Raw genomic sequence first — 18,929 nt, 5'->3', positions numbered from 1 at the left:
GTACAATAGAAAGGTAAAACAACGAGCTTGATGATGATGATGATGTCTTTACAAGACACGCTTTAAATCTCGACTGCAATAAGGTAAAAGAGGTGTCATTTAAGTTGATCCACAGATTCTATTCAGTGAAACATTTCTTACAGAAGTTAAAGATTGACATACTGTAGATGTAAATTGTTCCTTCTGCGAATCACATCCTAAAACTTGCTCTCATTTATTCTGGTCCTGTAAATTTACATGTGAATTGTGGAAAGATGGCAATAATTTTATACTTGTTAACATTTTCTCAGATTTTGCACTGTACAATAGAAATATTATATTTGGTTGCTATGATTACAGTGACAAAGACAATAATGCATTTTTAATTCTCGTGAAGTTCCACATTCACATGTGTAAATTTACCCCCAAAAAAAACTAATTTCTTTGTATTTATGAGAGAAATGGAATTATATCTGTCAACAATTTCTTCCTCACAAAACAAAAAAGCAATGAAAACAATGAATGTATGCAATATCTTTAAAGTTTTTAAGTGAAATTATTGTCATACTCTCGCGTGGTCTTTTTTTAAATTATTATCTATTTATCTATTTATTTTTATTGTGTTTTTTTTATGTTGGTTTTGTTTCATTTCTGTTGTCCTTTTATGTTTGTCACAGCTCTTTGATTATGTTTTCGCTATGCTTCTTTTGTATGTAAATGTTTTTAATGTTTTCTGCTGTTACTATGGATACTGTCATTTAGAAATAATAATAAAAAAATTTTTTTTTTTAAAAACTGCACCACATGCCGCTTTCAAGTACTGTGGGAAATATCGGAATTAGATAGCAAGTGACTCAAAAATGACTCCAATAGCACGCACACACACGCACACATTGCACTTACTCTTCAACACAAGTCATCTTTGAATTTTATTGTTGCTAATTCAAAAGATCAAATCAAATATGGCATTAAAGTCATTGAGGGACTTTTACTACCCTGGTTGGTTAAAGTCTCTCCTCAGGTGAATCCATGTCTCATTTGTGGTCTGACAGTAAAACAGTAAATTCATCAAGTTCAGGGCCCCGTACCGTTATTTTACAAGTTATAATAATTATGCAAAAGTATCAGTTTATTTAGCATTGATATATGGATTGATAAAACAACATTGTGTGAGCCATGTAATTAACCACTGTTGCTTTGTGTTTTATTTTTTGGGGAATTTTCATCAGAATACAAGAATGTAAAGTCAATTAGAAATATTTCATAGGCAAGTAAATATCATCTACACAGTAAAAAAAGAAATAAGTTATTTGAATTGGTTTTAAATGCTATCTTACTTCACTGAATACCCACAATTTGAGATAAATTGAGAACAGGGAAATGCAGGTTATGCAATGTCATGAGCAATTTTGCAGTCAGTTTCTTTCTGTCTCTCAGTCACTTGCTTTTCTCTCTCTTTCCTCTACTTTTCCATCACACTGAGCGTGGCACTGCTCTTGGCCTTGCCCGTGGTAAACTTCACCACCCCGCTCATGTCCACGCTGGTGTTTTTCAGGGTGAGCTTGTGGACCGTCCCGTGGTTTTCCAGGCGGACAGAGGGGCCCTGCTGAAGGGTGTCTCCATTCAGAGTCCAAAGGGGAGGCTTGTTTATGGCAACAGACACCTCACACTGGAAGGATGCTGGCTCAGGCTCAGTTACCTCCACGTCCTCTAGCTCTTTGACCATTACAAGGGCTTGGGCTGCACAGAGGGAAAGAAGTGTTATCTTGGTAAGGGGAATAAGAGAGACTTTTGCTTTCAATCCATCACACCCAACCACACCCAACCACCTCAAGCTTACCTTCCACCATGAGTTTGGCTTTGGATGTATGCTCCCCGACCTCGATGCTGTAGGTGCCCTCATCCTCCACAACCACCTGCCGGATCACCAGCTTGTGGGAGCAGCCGTCGGCCAGGATCTCCACTCGATCCGAGGCCACCAGCTCCTCCTCGCCCTTGTACCAGGTGGCGTTGGAGCGAGGCGTGGAAACGGTGCATTCCAGGATCACGCGGTGTTTCTCCAGGGCTGTTCGATCTCGCAGGGGTTTCACGATGGAAACGGGGAGTTCTGGAGTGAGAAGAAAGGTTTTTAGATTCAAGCTGTTAACATCCTGAAAGTTGAAGATCTTCTAGAGGTAAGAATGGACTCACCTTCTACCTCAAGGTAAGCTGTAGATTCAACATCCCTGGCGACAAAGCGGATTTCCCCGGCATCTTCAGCCTTGACGTTACACATCAGTAGGAAGTGTTTGGTCCCTGAAGGAGAACAACAACAGACTTGTAGAATCTGCTTTTCTGGAGGCTCGAGGTGGTCCAGTACCTTACTAAGACACGTTATGTACTTTTATCTGTTGATTTTTCACTCATACAATGTACATCTTAGCTCTCTGCTCCTTCCCAGGTCTCCACCAGAGATCCTCCTACCTTCAGCACAATACATGTGCTGCATGTTTCTACACCTCTGGTACATTTGTTACTGAGCTAATTGCTATTTTTCTCTCCTTTTCTGACCTTCAGTGCGGATCTTGATGGTGCTAGTGGGCCGGATCCTGTGGCCGTCTTTGGACCATTCTCCGGTAACATCTTCCAGAGAAACCTCACACATGAAGACAGCATTCTGGTCCTCCTGAATGTCCAGGTCCTCCAGGTCATGCACTATCTCCAACTTATGCTCTGTGAGGTTAGTAAAGAGGTTGAGATCAGCAACATTAAAAACAGAAGAAGCATCTTTGTCATTGCGACCTCTAGGTGGAGTTACAGTATATGATAAGTTCTACACACTGTTTCATTTTTATGTGCAAACTTTGTTGTTTAATGTGTGTTCAAATACTTACCATAAACCTCCAGTGAACAGGAAGTGTTGATTTCCCCCGTGTCACACTTGTAGGTGCCAGAGTCAGCCCGGGAGCACTGCATGATCTGACAGAACCGCTTCCGGCCCATGGAGTAGATCCGACAGTTCGTCCCCGGCTTCAGCTCTGTCCCGTTCTAATTCACAGCAGCAAAAGGAACAGAGGAAACTCCTCACAAGTCTAAAACCATCACATCTTGCATTTTTCTACAATAAGCCAAAACATAATCAAGAGAAATGAGAGTATTTTTTTGGTTTGTTTTACCTTAAGCCATCTGACTTCGATGTTTTGTCTGGAGAATTCACACTCCAGAGTGGTTGGAAGTTCCTCCTCCACACGGACATCAGTCAGTGTTTTCAGGAGAGACACCGGAGTCTCTGTCAATTTAACAAATCCAATCAATGAACCAACAAATCAACAACCTAATAAATCAATCAATCAAGCTTTTTGTATAGCACCTGAAATAGTATTAAAAGCTGTAGTGACAGCAATAGCAGTAAAACAGTGTGACGTAAAAACTAGATCAATAGAATAGCAATAAAATATATTAAAATTAGACAAATTAAATACAGTAAAATAAGTAATTAATACAATTATACAAATTAAAAACATAAAAATCAGTGACTAAAAATCAGTCACTCATATGGTTATATTTCTCTGTCTATATAATAACTTCAACTAAACGAACTAAATAGATTTGGTTTCATTCTCACCATCATCTCCCTTATGTAGAATTTAAATATCTTTTCAATGCAAAATCCAAAACGACCCTTAATAAGCGAGTCCACAGGCCAGTATTTACCTTTGACAGTGAGCCTGGCGGTGGTGCGCACCCCTTCGGCTGAGAAGACGATAGTGCCTGTGTCCTCCAGGGTTAGGTTGGACAGGGTGAGGCCATGGACTAGCCCGTTGGTGCTCACCCGCCACTGGTTGTTCGGTTTCACCCGGATGCCGTCCTTCTGCCAGATTCCCTCCACATCTGTGTGGGAGAGCTCCACCTCGAAAGAGGCTGTCTCTCGTTCAACGGTTTCTTGGTCAGTTAAGCCTTTACGGAAGGAGATTTTACGGGCTGGATTGGAAGAGATGAGGGAGAGGAATGTTTTATAAATACATCTTCTTAGTATCAGGACTAAATGATTCCATCCAGATAAAGAACACTGTGTTTCAAGGACAACAAAAGGTGGTTCAAATATAGACCCAGCTCAGTTTATCGCATTACAAAAACAACACCTACAGGAACTCCATGGTCCATCGTCCCAGTGTCATTCAGTGCACTATTGTATAACAGCATGGCTGTTGTACAGTTTCCACACGTACATGTCTAGCCCTGCTATTCTTAGTATCTTTGTGACATACTGTTAAAGACACCAGCAATATGTACTGTTCTTTGGTTACCCAGAACTGTGTTTGATGAGACGCCAGTCGCAAAGTGATACACTGAACTGACTCCTGAATTAGCTTTGGAGAAGCCTCCAAACATTTGAAAGTATACAAAAAAGGTATTTGGATAGTACACACTGTGTGTTTTATAGCTTAAATAATTAGTTGATTAATCTGTTTGTGGGTCCACAGAAAATTAATTCATAACAATGTTGAAAATTGATAAATCATATAAGTCATTTATCAATTAAACATGCAAATCAGTGAGCTACCTTTGGTTCTGAGAAGTGAAGCCAATGCTGAAGTGCCTTAAACTTGCATTCTTTCTACCAGCCAGCAGGGGGCGACTCCTCTGGTTGCAAAAAGAAGTCTGGTTGTATAGAAGTCTCTGAGAAAATGAGCCTACTTCTCTCTTGATTTATTACCTCAGTAAACATTGTAAACATGAGTTTATGGTCTCAATCACTAGTTTCAAGTCTTCTTCAATACAGCATGATGTTCATTTAGTAAATTATGGTCCCATTTAGAGTCAGATAGACCATAAAGCAGGGGATGCTTTAGGGCGGGGCTACCTTGTGATTAACAGGTTGCTACCACGGCGTTGTCCGGTCTGGGAGTTGTCCGTGTTTTTTCGTCTTACAACTTTAACCCTTTCACAGTGTGTTTTCACTTCATGAAAGTTAACTATAACATTTTGCTTGCCTAAAAGTGCCTTATTCAGCCCTCTCGTTTCACTTCTAGTTGCAAAAAAACAAGACGGTGACGGCCAAAATGCCGAACTCAAGGCTTTCAAATGGCAGTCCACAAACGTCAAGGTGACTACGTCCACTTCTTATATATAGTCTATGATGCTAATGTCTATTCATGTCTCAGCATCTCTGGCTACGCATCATCCATGCCCCACCTCCGATGACTTACGCTCTACATTGAGCTTGACCTGCGTCCGGTCATGCAGAGTCTCACAGCGATAGGTTCCCCGGTCTGACAGAGTCAGGTTTTGGATGATCAGACTGCGTTTACAGCCGTTCTGAGCCAGCGTGTGCCGGGAACCTGGCTGGATGACCACCCCTTGCCTCATCCATTGGACCTCTCCCATCTCAAGGCTGATCTCTGTCTCCAAGGTGGCGTCGCCAAACTCCTCCGCCATGACAGCCTGCGTTTTCTTAGTAAACATGACCTGAGCCTCTGGAGATAATGAGGAGAGATAACGGTTACAATGAACTGCAGGTAATTATGTTAATACAACACATCCTCTCTTCTCAATTAAATGGTTACCCTGAACTTTGAGGCAGGCTTTGCTTATTTGTCCCTCGGCCTCCGCTGTAATCTTCGAACAGTCCAACATCTGGCACTTCTTGATAACCAATGTGTGGCACAGGCCGTTCTGGTTTGCCTGGAAACGATCGCCCAGGGTGATCGCCTCATTGTCCATGAGCCAGACCAACTGGACATCCTCAGGGGAAACCACACACTTGAAGGTGGCATCTTCTCCTTCAAGCACGGTGGTGTTGTGGAGCTCTGTGAGGAACTCCACCACTCGAGGCACTGAAGAGACATAAGAAGGTTCACAAACCTGCTACCCCACGTAAGAAAAGACAGATAATCTGAGTACAGGCGTACTTACTCTCTACTCTCAGCTTTGCCACGGTCCGGTCATCTCTGGACTCACAGGCGTACTCGCCAGCATCCTCTCTGATTAAACGATGGATGGTCAAGCTTCGCTCAACTCCATCCGCCCGAATGGAGAACCTTCTGCTTGGAGCCACCTCCACGCCATTCCTCAGCCACTGGACGTCTGCTTTTGGCTTGCACACCTCACAGCAAAGGGTCACCATACCGTCGGCATGGGCCACGGTGTCTCGCAGTGGCTTCACAAACTTGATTCTCATTTCTGTGATACCAAAAAACTAAGTTAATATGGCTTTTCAGTCCAAATTTCTCTACAATTTTATCAGCTGACAAGATGAAACTGAAATGTTAACCTTTCACCAGCAAGCTGAAGTGGATCTGGTCCGTGTTGACATCGCAGGTGTATTCTCCAGCATCCGAGCGCCTCAAAGGCTCGATGGTAAGGGTGCGCTTATGGCCCTCCATGAGTGCTCGGGAACGCTCGTCTTCAACAGGCGTCCAGTTTTTCAGCCAACGCACTTGAGCGCTTTCCTTGGACACGTAGCTCGTCAAGGTCACACTCTCTGCTTCGTAACCTGTCACGACGATATCATCCTCCTTGTTCACAAACGTAACTGGAGTCTCTTTGATGGAAAAGGAAAGAGAGCAAAATATTAGGTGATCTTCTGGATAATCATATCTCTGGAGACGTCACTGTGAGTTTTTACCTTGAATCCTGACAACGCTGATCATCTTATCATCCACAGTGTCGCACACGTACTTCCCAGAATCTGAGGGCTGGACATTTGAGATGATGATTTTCCTCAGAGTGCCGTGGCTCTCTATGTAGGTCCGGGAGTCGCTGGTTAGCAGCACGTCATTGCAGTACCACTGGACGGGGGCGTTGGCACGGGACACTTCACAGGCCAGGATCAGCTCTTCCCCAGCCACCATATCCTGGCAGTCAGTGTCATTTGAGTTGCCCACGATTTTCACTGGAGGCTCTAAAGCAAAGGGGAAATGATTTATTTAAAGAACAGTTTTTAAACCGCATCATTCATAATCAATAAAATGTACTAAATTAACCCTACCTTCTACCGTAACCTGGAAGTTGATATTATCATCGCCGACATCCAGGAAGTACTCTCCCGAGTCTCCGAGTTCAGCGTTGAGGATGACCAACGAGCGGAAAGCACCTTCTTCCTCTTCGCAGAACCTTTCATCGCCCTCAATGCGACAGTTATTCCTATACCATTTGGCGACGCCATTGGCTCTGGAGAGCTCGCACTCCAGCACAATGTCATCAGAAATCAGGGATTTCAAATTCGTCTTCATCTCTGTCTTTCTTAGGATCTTCACTGGAGGCTCTGATGATGTAGAATTACATTTATATTGAGCGCCATTATGACATTATTGTGCTCTTTAAAATGGCATTTTGGGACATCTCCAAAGCTGACCTGACATTGCCTCTCACCTGAAACTTTGACCTGGAAATCAATTTTATCATCAACAGCGTCACAGGTGTATTTCCCAGAATCCTCTGGGGTGGGGGAGTGGATGGTCAAACGATGGATGAGCCCGTCCTCTGTGATGGTGACGTTACTGCTCTCCTCTACTTCTTTACCATTTCGCCACCACTTGACCCCAGCGCTTGGCCGGGATACTTCGATCTCCAGCACGATTGGTTTGCCTGCAATACTCTCCAGTTGGTCTGGCGTGTTTTGGGGACGAGTAAGCGCCACTGGTGCCTCTAAATAAAAAAGAGGAATTAAGTCATTATTATCCTTTTATCATGATGCTAAATAGTTACCCTTATGTCCTCATGCTTACCTTCAATAGTGACCAGGAAGGCCACAGAGTCATCTTCAGTGTCACATATATACTCCCCTGTGTCGTCCACAGTGGTCATGGGTATAACCAGCCGGCGTTTGGTGCCGTCCACCTCCAGGATCAAGTTAGGACCCTCCTCTACCTCCAGGCTGTCTCTGTACCACCGGACTGGGGCGTCCGCCTGGGAGATCTCACAGCTGAGCTCCAGCCTCTCGGGGGCCAAATGGGTCAGTTCCAGCTCCGATTCACTGGGGGAAATGATTCTTACCAGCGGCTCTGGTGCAGGAGGAGGATAGTTAAATGTAACCTTTTAAATACAATATAAATTTGTGGAATTTCTACACAAAATTGAGCTCTTACCCTTGACACTAAGCTGGAAAAAGACAGAGTCTCCATCTGTTTCGCAGACATACTCTCCGCCGTCCTCCGCAGAGCCGCTGAGGATTGTCAGCCTCCTGTAAGGACCCTCCGATATCAGCTGGACTTTGTCGCTCTCCTCCACCTCCTGGCCGTCCTTGAACCAGCACACCTTCCCACTTGAACGAGACAACTCGCACTGCAGCTGGATCTCCTCTGAGATGTAGCTTTCCATCACAACATCATCCTTAGGTTCCACAATCATCACTGGATGCTCTGGGTTTATAAATAGAGGAAGAGGAGTGATATTAAATCAGATTTCTAATGCTTATATGTGTGTAAAAATGTAAATCGATGAAGTCAGAAAGGTCCTTGTACCTCGGACATTGACAGTGAACTCCATGCTGTTGTTTCCTGTCTGGCAGGTGTAGCTGCCAGCATCTGAGGTTTCTGCCGAGCGGATGATCAGCCTCCTCATGGTTCCCTCTGCCTGCAGAGTGACGTTGTCACTGGGCTGGATCTCACAGCCGTCCTTATACCTGGGACGCACCAAATCACACACAGATAACTGTAAAACACAGGGTTTCAAATAACTAAATACATGTAGATACCAGGGTTATAATCGTAAACTAAAACTGAAACTAAAACGAAAATAAGCTGTGAAAAATATTGTTAGTAAAATGAAACTAAATTAAAAACTATATCCTTTAAGAAAAAACTAAGCTGAAACGATGCTGCCTGGGTAAAAAATGAATAAAAATGAAGGTAAACTCAATTCAGTTCGAGTTTTTTTAGCTATACTATATCACAACCGAAAAAAGGAGACAGCATGAATTTCCGTCAACTCTCGATGAACCACAGAGATTGAACGGACATTCCAGGAGATGGCGCTATGCCGCAATTGTTTAACTAAAGTAGCACGAAGATTAAACATTATGGGCATTCCTACACAGTTCTCCAACTATGTATTCTGTATTCTACATACTTCTGAAACATTATACTTGGCCCTAACAAAAACAAGCTAAAACTACTGTAAAACTTAATATATAAAAACTAAACCTTTCTGAAAAACTGAAACTAAACTAAAACCATCAAACACACTCTGAAAACTCACTAAAACTAAACAGAAATACAATCGAAAAGTCAAAACTAAAACTAAATAAAAATTACCAGCAATTAAATATTCAAAACTATTTGAAACTTGGTAGATACAAAATAATAAAACTCAAAACTGCCTATCAAAGTGCAAATACATTTAAATGATGAGTAATAAAAAACAGAACATAATAAATAGAAGCACCAGTTGATCATTTTCATATTCATTTTTCTAACAGGAATTAGCTCCTTGTCGTCTTACCACACGACTTTGGCATCGTCTGTGGAGACGTGGCAGAGCAGCACCACAGGGTCCAGCTCCATGCTGCTCTTATGGAGCTCCTCCTCTGGGACTGGCCTGAACTCCACAGAAGGACCTGAACAAACAGGAGGAGGGAGGGATGTCAACAGCTGGAACACAAGGTACCAGAGGATGCCTCCTTAAAATTCAAAATATTCCTACACAATCTGGTTAAAGCTGGAGCGCGGGAATTGTACATATAAATGAACATACGTTACATTCAAGCCCTTGCCAAACAAGTTCAAACAATGCTTATGTCCCGATCAGACAGAGTGCATTTTAGCAGCCTGGGACGGCTTTCCGTTATCGTTTTCAACGTTGCTGAGGGCCTCGCGTTTTTGCAAGAGCACCCTGAACGTCTCGAGTTGAAACAATTCAACTCAGAGCAGAAAAGCGGCCAACTGCATTATCATTTTTTCTCATTTTGGTGACTTATGCTGGATACACACAAAACAGCAGGAGGCCCATTAGTGCGGTACTTGAGATTTCGGGAAAGTTGTTTTCATTAATTTAAACTGTACTATTAACTATTTGGGTCCTTTACAGTTCATGGTTTGTAAAAAGGTAACGTTAGCACTCAATTGGTGGTTGCCTAGCAACATATAAAATAAAAAAGACGCAGCAAATTGCGAAAACCGCAGCTCCGAAAGTACACCACAGTTGTGGTGTCTGTGGCGACTTTCACGCACTGGTGCACCAGTGATGCATTTTGCGTCAACCAGGGAGAAATCATAGCGGTGGAGCAGCAGCTAGGAGTATGGCGGGAAACTATTGCAGTAAATCCTAAGAAGCGTCAAAGTAAAGTTTCTGGAGTAAAAAAAAAACTCGCCGTTCAGTGTATGTGTAATTACTCTCACTGCCAGAGGGGGGAGACAAAAGTTCCACACTCCAGCTTTAAATCCTAAAACCAAATGGATTAACAAGAGCCAGACGTCACAATTTCATTTTGTTCATTCAATTTATAATGATATAAAAGAATTGGAAAGCATTTTTGAGAAGTTTAAAATGTGTAGAATTCTTCCGGATAAAAGAATTATTAAACACTTAATTCAATATAAAACTATAAAAAGAAGTCGATCGACTAAAAACATATTCATTTTCGTATCGTTCTACTTTTCCAAAACCTTTTACCTGCAACGTCCACGTTGAATTTGATGACATCTCCTGAAGTTTCACATGTATAAGCTCCAGAGTGAGATGCATCTGCTGATTGAATCACAATCCTCCTCATGTTCCCATCTGATTGGATGTTGATGCTGTCGGTCGCCTGGAGCTCCTCGCCATCTTTGAACCAGGATACTTTAGCGAAGGGGTGGGAGACTTCACAGTAGAGGACAATGGGGTCACTAGTGTCCACCTTCTTATTGCTGTCTACGTCTGACAGAGGATTGAATTTAACCACAGCAGCTGCAAAGAAATAAACACACAAATAAACTCCAAAGAAATACATCCATCACATGCTGAATTTAACAGAACTAGCAGATTGTTACACCTACGTTTAACGCGGAGCACAGCTGAATCCCGGACTCCATTGGCTATGAACGTGACCTCTGCTGTGTCCTCTGTAGGGAGAGTTTCACGGATAACCAATGAGTGCAGCGTTTGGGACTGTTTCATTGAATATCGTCCACCGTGCTGCAGTTGAGCGCTATTCAGAAACCAGGTTCCAACCATCGTGGCAGACAATTCGATGGAGAAGTGAGCGTCTTCTCCTTCCACAACGTCACAACCTTTGAGCCGACTGCAAATCTTTGGTCCAGGAACTAAGGAAAATGGGAAAAGTAGAAGTACAAGTTAACAAAATATTCTCATTCTTCGTTTTTAAAGCAGTTTTACCTTCCTGGTTTCCACTCATTACAATACAAACTTTTCCTTGTTGGTGTGTTCAAGGACAGTCCATCATCTGAGACTTTAGTCAGCTGCTGAACAGCAACCTTTAACCCTTTAAAAACAGACCTGTTGTTTGCATAATCATGAAATAAAAACCATAACAGCGAGAGCATTCATTCTTTTTGCAGCAGAAAGCTGAGGCTTCTGTCTTCCACGTCATCACGAGGGTACAACATGCTCATTATGTTTCGTTACGTGCAGAACGTAACGAAACGATCGAAACACCTTTGCACTCGATCGGCTCATAAAAATGACCATATATTTTAAAAACTAAAAAATGCGCAAATAACTTTTGGAGTGTGAAGAAATATTTTGTTCATGTTTCTACATTTAGGAATTTGTCTTTATTTAGTAACATTTTATGAGAAAAAAAAGTCAGATTTTTTTTTTTTTGTTTTAAATTGATGACACAATTTCAATACTTTTGTCGATTATTCTTCCTTATTTACTTCTATAACTTTTTGGCTTAGGTTAGATAGATTTTAGGGTTGTGAAGAATTTGAAGATGCTCCAAGAAATGACATCACAATAAGCAAAATTACCAATGTAGGCACAGGGCAGACCATTTCTATTGTTGAGTTCAAAGGGTTAAACCCCAGAAACTACTGGTTTCACTTAATACTTTTGACTCGTCACGCAGATGACTCCAATTTAATGACTAAGAAAAAGATCTCAAGACAGCCTTTGCTGCTATGTCTGGAGAAAGTGGAGATCAATTTGGCATATTTCCATTACTCAATCAGATCATTCAAAATGAAATACATAGAATAACACATGTACAATTCCTCACCCAGATGGACAGCTTTGGGAAACTCCACATGGCCGCTTCGCCCGTACTTGTTGATGCAACAGACACGGAACCGGTAGTCGCCTTCGCACGGCACGCTGTCGCCGCCGACCTCAGCTGAAGTGGCGGTCTCTGAGGTGAAACACTTCTGCCACTCCTGGGAGCCCACTTCCTGTCTCTCCACGACAAAGATGGATCGGGTGGAGGTCTGGCTGTTGGGGGCGGGAACCCAGGTGAGCAGGGCGCTGTTGTGTCGATCCATGTCCATTTTGATTCCCCCAGGACAGATAGGAGGGCAATGTCTTGTGGCTATAAGTGGGAAAGGACAAAGAATAGAATGTATAAGAGCAAAAACTCAAAGTTTAAAGTCTTGCAAATCAATTCTGGAAACTGTGAAACAAACATTTCCTAAATGTACCTTTGACCTTGAGACGTGATGAGGTCTTGGATCTTCCTGCGACAAAGGTCACTATCCCTGAGTCATGATAGGCCACGTTGACAAAGACCAGAATGTGAGTTTTGCCAAAAGACTTCAGGATGGTCTGCTGAGTCTCTTGCAGCTTCAAACCATCTTTGAACCAGTGGATCTCCATGTCGTCGCCCTCCACCTCCACGCAGAACACGGCATTCTCACCCTCCAGGACCTCCAGCTTCCGGGGAAGTTTACGAACAATAGTACCTGTAAGATTATTTTATTTACTTTAATTTGTGTTTGTACTTCAATTTTTTCGCTAAACTTTGACGGTGTACCTTAAAATATTGATTGCTGGAAAATGTTCCAACTAATATATACATATATCTGTCTTATTGCACATGATAAATTACCTTTATTCCACAAATCTAAAATGCTGCATACCTTTAACTGATAGCTCTGCAATGCTCTTTGCTCCGTCTGGCATCTCACAGAGATACACCCCGTCGTCGTCGGTCCCAACATCATGGATGGTCAGCCTCCGCGTGGCTCCTTTCTGCTCCATCCCGTATTTACTGCTGGGCATCAGCCGCTGGTCCTCCAGGTACCAGGCGGACGGGAGCGACTCGTCGGGCACCTCGCACTCCAGCACGGCGACATCCCTCTCCCTCACCTCGACATCTCTTAACGGACGCCTGAACCGCACAGCTGGGCCTGAAGAACAAGGGCATTGGGTAAGTGATGATGTTTTAACTTCACAAAAAGTGGATGAGTTGCAGATTTTGGATGGTTATAGTAATAGTAATAACATGAGGAGTATACATATAGCTGTCAATCAAGCTAAAGCTTAAACCTGCATTCTCTCTTCCAGCCAGCAGGGGGCGACTCCTCTGGTTCTATAGAAGTCTATGAAAGAATGAGCCTATTTCTCTCTTGATTTATTACCTCAGTAAACATTGTAAACATGAGTTTATGTTCTCAATCACTAGTTTCAAGTCTTCTTCAATACAGCATGATGTTCATTTAGTAAATGATGGTCCCATTTAGAGTCAGATAGACCATAAAGCAGGGGATGCTTTAGGGCGGGGCTACCTTGTGATTGACAGGTCGCTACCACGGCGTTGTCCGGTCTGGGAGTTGTCCGTATTTTCGTCTTACAACTTTCACAGTCATGAATGTTAATTATTACATATTGGTCGCCTGAAAAATGTCTTATTCATTCGGTTGTACTCTTTCAGTCCTCTGGAATTCCTCGTGCCACCAGTGAATAATTTGTAAGCCGTGCTCAGTTGCTGTAATACCACTCCATATTATCTGTCCATGAAGTAATGGCATGTTGACCCCAAGACTAAACTGACACTTAATGATAGAGGCAGCTGGCCCAGTGCAGGACTGTGCATATGAAAAGGCATGTGACCCTGAGAATTATCTGCCCATTATGTCGGGATTAGGACAAAATGATTAGCCACTTTAAAGGGTGATGCCATGCATTTCAACAATGCACACACACACGCGCAATTAGCCCGCACAAGTGCAGCTTGTGGTTGGACGCATCAGTGACACAGCGATTCATTCATCAGGACCATTAGTTGTTTCTTTAAAATATTCACTAACAATGACACTGGTACAGAATCTCTTGATATGTGATGTGTTATTTGCTCTCCGCTGTTGTTTGGCATCTTTATTTGTAAGTTTGAACTTTTTAGATTAGATCATTTTTTTCGTTGTTAATTATATTTGCATCGCTTTTCCATCCATTTAACAATCCAAAATTGGCATTTTGAACAATTAGAATACATTTCAGAGTTTGACATTAACCATTTGGCCACAAATGGCCACTCTGTGGCCACCAAATATCTTCTATAGGTGGCACCCAAGTTTTATGGGGTCTCTGTAGAGCAGGGGTCAGCAACCTTTACTATCAAAAGAGACATTTTAGGCAAAAAAAATCTGTCTGGAGCCGCAAAACATTTGATCATTGTGATGAAGGTAACACAGTTTATAGTCTAAGTATATAGAATATAAGTCTAATGCAGTGAGTGGCAAAGAGACAATGTACTATGGAGTATTAGGGCCACATTGAGGGAAAAAACATCTGAGATTTACAGAATAAAGTCAGAATATTACGGGGAAAAAGTCGTAATATTATGAAAATAAAGTCATAATATTATTATTATTCTCATAATACTACGACTTTTTTTCTCGTAAACCTATGACTTTATATATATATATATATGTATATATATATATATATATATATATAAAATGAATATTGAGCGAAAGTAAATTATAATATGTGTATAATATGTTATCATAATGTGTTCATATGTATGCTAATGCGAATTTAGATTTTAGCATTTATTAACCTTGTAAAATGTATTTTAGCCTGAATAAATACAGTTTGAAGGAGATGTTTTCACAGCAATATAAAATACATGTTAGAGAGGGAATTATGACATGTTTAACTTCCTAACTCTAGTGTGAGCTCTACGCAGCTTATAATACATAATTGTACTTTTTTAAATTAAATCAAATATTAAAAAAATCATAAAAAAATAAAGAAGACTTTAGCAAATTAAAATAAATAAATATATAACATAAATAATAATAATAATAATATAAATAAACATTAAAATGTGATCATTTATTTAGACTGTGAGAGAACAAAGAACTTGAGTTTTCAATCTAAATAGATAATTAAATATTTTTATGTGTGGCGTTGAATTGCCTTTTCTGTATGGTTTTTACATACGTTTACATTTGGGCCACCAAAAATGCACCAAATTTAGGGGCTTGGTTGCCCGAAAGCTCTCTCCTACCTTTGACGGACAGGTGAACAGCGCTGAGCGTGTTTCCAAGAGCGTTTGATGCTGCACACACATACAGTCCTGTATCCTGCACCTTGCAGTACAGAACCTTCAGCGTGTAGTAACCCTCTCTGTCCTCAAATATCAGATGACGCCTCCCGGGCTCTAGGGGAACTCCATCTTTCCTCCAAATGATCTCTGGCTTGGGCTTCCCCGTCACAAAGCAGCGGAACTTGGCGTGTTTCCCCTCTGCCACTGCAAACTTCTTGGCTTTAGACGCTCTGACAGGCGGCTCGTCTATGACCCTCGACAAACTCAGCCTCCCGCCCCTGTGCTTAGGCGACCACTGGCTATTAGTGTGACCGTTTGACATTTTACTCTCCTCTCGTTCCGGTACGGGCTCCACGAGAAGGACGGCGCCGGCCAAGGCCTCGCCGTGGCAGTTGACGGCCCTGCAGGTGTAGACGCCTTTGTCTGGCATGCGTGTCCTGTAGATCTTGAGCTGGAACCAGCCGCCGTCTTGATCGCTCACGCTGAAGTGTGCGCTCTCGAAGATGTCGTTGAGCTTCTTCCCGTCTTTCTCCCACGTTACCTCGGGCACAGGAGCGCCCCACATTTTGCAGGAGAAGGCAGCATCTTCTCCCCGATCCACGCGCAGAGAGAGAGGCTTGATGAGGAACCGCGGCCTATCATCAGACGTTAACTCATTTTCTTTCCCGCAGTCGCCATTTTTCACTGTGCAGTAGCCGTTCTGGTGTCCTTCAAATTCTCCATTTTCTTTCGTTGGTTGCTGCATACCATTCACGCCTAATTGCCCCCCTTCCTGTGGCTGGGCCTCTCCTTCCACTTTGAGAGAAGCTGCTGCACAAGTTTCACCTATGCTATTTTTGGCTTTGCAAATATACTGGCCAGCATCCTGCAGAGTCACTCCAGTAATGGTCAGCAGATACGCGTTTCCCTCCTCAGAGAGCTTGTAGTGTCCATCAGACGAGATCTGGATGTTTTTACGTTCCCAGATCACATCAGGACGAGGGTCCCCACCAATCTGGCACCTCAGTGTGGCGTCCGTGCCGCACTGTGCCACCACAGGACGTGGGTAGCCCAAAACTCTAGGAGCACCTCCAAAAATATCCATGATGAAGTCACCCTCTCTCTTTCTTTTGGTGCGGGATCGCGTCAGTTAGAGCCTCTTATCTTTGGTGAAGGAGCTGTAAGATAAAACACATGTTTCAGACTTTAATCAGTTTTCTTGCTTTGACTGGAGGGACACATTGTCCTCTGTTCATTTCTGTTTACACCTGACCCCCAACCAGATGATGTCAAATGTGATATTTTTGAGAGGAATGCGCTTTATAAATGACTATTTTATGATTAAGAATCTGATCTAGATGATTCAATGCAGCGAGGAGTGTTTGTGAATTCACCAAGGCTTAACTGAGCATGTTTAGTGTAGGTGTTTATCACACGCTTGGTGGTTTAGTAAAGTAGGTTTTGAGCAAACCGCTCTCGGTCGTCTCTCTCAGCTGGTGCTGTAACTCATTGAAGAGTGTATTTATAAAGTAGTCTGTCCAAAAAAAGACCCATGTGTCACATAGCACACAAACTGTGCAGTCTAACGCAGACTAAACTGACTCTTTAGTTTAGTATGGAGCATGAACGCCAGCTGTATTCTTCCTGATGGATTGTCTTTGTCTCTTTGCATTGTTGCCATTTCTCCCCTCACGATTTAAAGCTAAATTCATCTTTCTTGATAATCAACAGCTCATGATTTGATCGTGTAGCTGCCAGTAGAAAACATGAGTCTCTCTCATGTGGCTCATTTGTTTCCCTCATGTTGTCACCATCTTTCTACTGTGTGACGCACCACCACACCCTCACATCTGATGCTTTGAACAGCATGGATCATGTAGTCATGTGCTCACGTCTAGAAAATAGCTCCTCAGGTAGCATGTCAGATATTTCAGTAAACACATGACTACTCATCGAGCATTATGTCGGCACATGGGTAGACATTATTCTACTTAAAGGCAGGGTTGGCAGTGCTGTTCAAATATTTTTTTTCGTTATATTTGTTGAAATTTCTCATCACATCCCGACAGGAAACAATAAATCAAATGCTCTGACAAAAAAAAGGAAAAATATCTGTTAACTGTGGCTGTCGCAGGACTGTAATAAGCCCGTCCAATCATTTCATTCGGCCCGAATGATATGTTGTTTACATTCATTATAATATGATTATGCTTATAATGATAATTTTGGGGGACTTCTAGGGACTTTTGGAGCTAGTGCTCTTGTTGGGTTGGGTTTTACGGTTGGATCGTTTTCCAAATCGAGCGTACTCTTGCTACTTTCCCAACATTACCAACCCTGCCTTTAAGCAGGCCTGAATGTCAAGAAGCTGAGTCAAGAGACGCAGTGAGACAGGAAACATCGTACCAGAAAAGTCAAAGGATAAACTTACCGCTTTCTGAGTCGCTGTCTTTAAAGCATTTTGTCGACGATGTGAGGTTTACTTAAAAACGATGTCCTCAAAATGTTCATTCATATGAGTTTTGGCTCTTCTTTAAATGATTCTTTGATTGGTAGAAACGGCAGATATTCCTTTTGTTGCTCGGTGAGACTCCTCAGCTCTTGTTCCTTGTCTCTCTGGTTTGTTGTTTGTAGATTCTGGCTCACATTCGGCACAAATCCTGGTCACTTAAGAGTCAAATGAGAAAAAGTAAATCCTCCAGTCACACTTGGTGGCCTATAGTCACAGGTAGCATGTCTTCAGTTTGGCGTTTGCAGGTGGCAGAGAGGAAATGGCCGCGGTCTATCAGCCCAGAGCTTGGTTTATACGTCAGCTTCGATACTGTCATTGTCCAACAGCTAAAGAGTGAGAGAGAGAGTTGGAATGGGGGGTGGTGGGGGCATTAAATGCTTTCGCAGCTGCTGCCACTGCAAGCCGCCGCCTAAAAATACCAACAGCTTCGATGACAGGGGGCCAGATAAAGTTAGGCTCTCCATTCACAGAGCCTGGCTCACTAAAGATAGAGGGGAGGCCGAGCTCTTCCACGGATCACTCAGACATCCACAGTTAAACCTCAGAAGAGAAAGAACACCCCACCTGCCGGAGCTCCTTGAGTCATGAGTCATGCTAAATAAGGTCAAGTTAGAGTCACATCAGTGTTAGAAAATGATTTCTATAGAGCAGTGATCTAATGGAGAGTGAACAGAAACAACAATAGTTTAAGACAGCATTACAAAAATTAAAAAAAATGTGTAGGCTGAGGCGGTTCTTCTTGGTGATGTATGGGACACTGATAAGGAAAAGATTGCCCAAGTGTTGGAGGCATTTAGACCCATTATAATCTGACAACTGAAATCCTCACTATCAGAGTGTTAGGAAACAGTTTTAATGTCTGATCAGCATTTCAAACAAGAAGGATAAAAGCTCATCCTTTAATTCATTTACTTTGATAGATGGTGCAGGTCTGAACAGGTAGCTGAGAAATCCATGTGGATAGGAATACAAGTGAAAGATGTATTACTCCAGAGATGACGCAGGGCTCTTTTGGGCCAGGAAAGAAAGATCATCAATCCGAGATTGATC

General features: G+C 42.5%; 1 protein-coding gene across 1 annotated transcript; it reads right to left on the bottom strand.

Annotated features, from left to right (window-relative positions):
- Positions 1-889: 889 nt before the first annotated feature.
- obsl1a (obscurin like cytoskeletal adaptor 1a) lies at positions 890-18,233 on the bottom strand. Its single transcript, XM_074627705.1, has 25 exons — positions 17,799-18,233; positions 15,350-16,545; positions 12,975-13,244; positions 12,537-12,797; positions 12,122-12,427; positions 10,938-11,204; positions 10,573-10,848; positions 9,403-9,517; positions 8,424-8,584; positions 8,049-8,321; positions 7,689-7,964; positions 7,333-7,608; positions 6,950-7,225; positions 6,587-6,862; positions 6,233-6,502; positions 5,875-6,141; positions 5,526-5,795; positions 5,169-5,435; positions 3,673-3,939; positions 3,135-3,247; positions 2,853-3,006; positions 2,530-2,691; positions 2,170-2,274; positions 1,820-2,086; positions 890-1,719 (listed from the first exon to the last, which is right to left on the bottom strand). Exons 2-25 carry the CDS (start codon positions 16,470-16,472, stop codon positions 1,442-1,444), a joined length of 6,576 nt encoding a protein of 2,191 aa, XP_074483806.1. The 5' UTR covers positions 16,473-16,545; positions 17,799-18,233; the 3' UTR covers positions 890-1,441.
- Positions 18,234-18,929: the final 696 nt, after the last annotated feature.

The sequence above is a fragment of the Sebastes fasciatus genome, chromosome 24 (assembly GCF_043250625.1).
Source record: "Sebastes fasciatus isolate fSebFas1 chromosome 24, fSebFas1.pri, whole genome shotgun sequence".
NCBI classification, from domain to species: Eukaryota; Metazoa; Chordata; class Actinopteri; order Perciformes; family Sebastidae; genus Sebastes; species Sebastes fasciatus.
The sequence above is the reverse complement of the archived record's forward strand: the minus strand, read 5'-3'. Positions and strand labels throughout refer to the sequence as shown.

Excerpts from the sequence above, each read along its gene's own strand:
- obsl1a (XM_074627705.1), bottom strand. The coding sequence starts at position 16,472 with ATGGATATTTTTGGAGGTGCTCCTAGAGTTTTGGGCTACCCACGTCCT. Across the intron at positions 6,503-6,586 it reads CAGCGTTGTCAGGATTCAAG|AGACTCCAGTTACGTTTGTG; the intron begins GTAAAAACTCAC and ends TTTCCATCAAAG. Across the intron at positions 5,796-5,874 it reads GGCAAAGCTGAGAGTAGAGA|TGCCTCGAGTGGTGGAGTTC; the intron begins GTAAGTACGCCT and ends ATGTCTCTTCAG.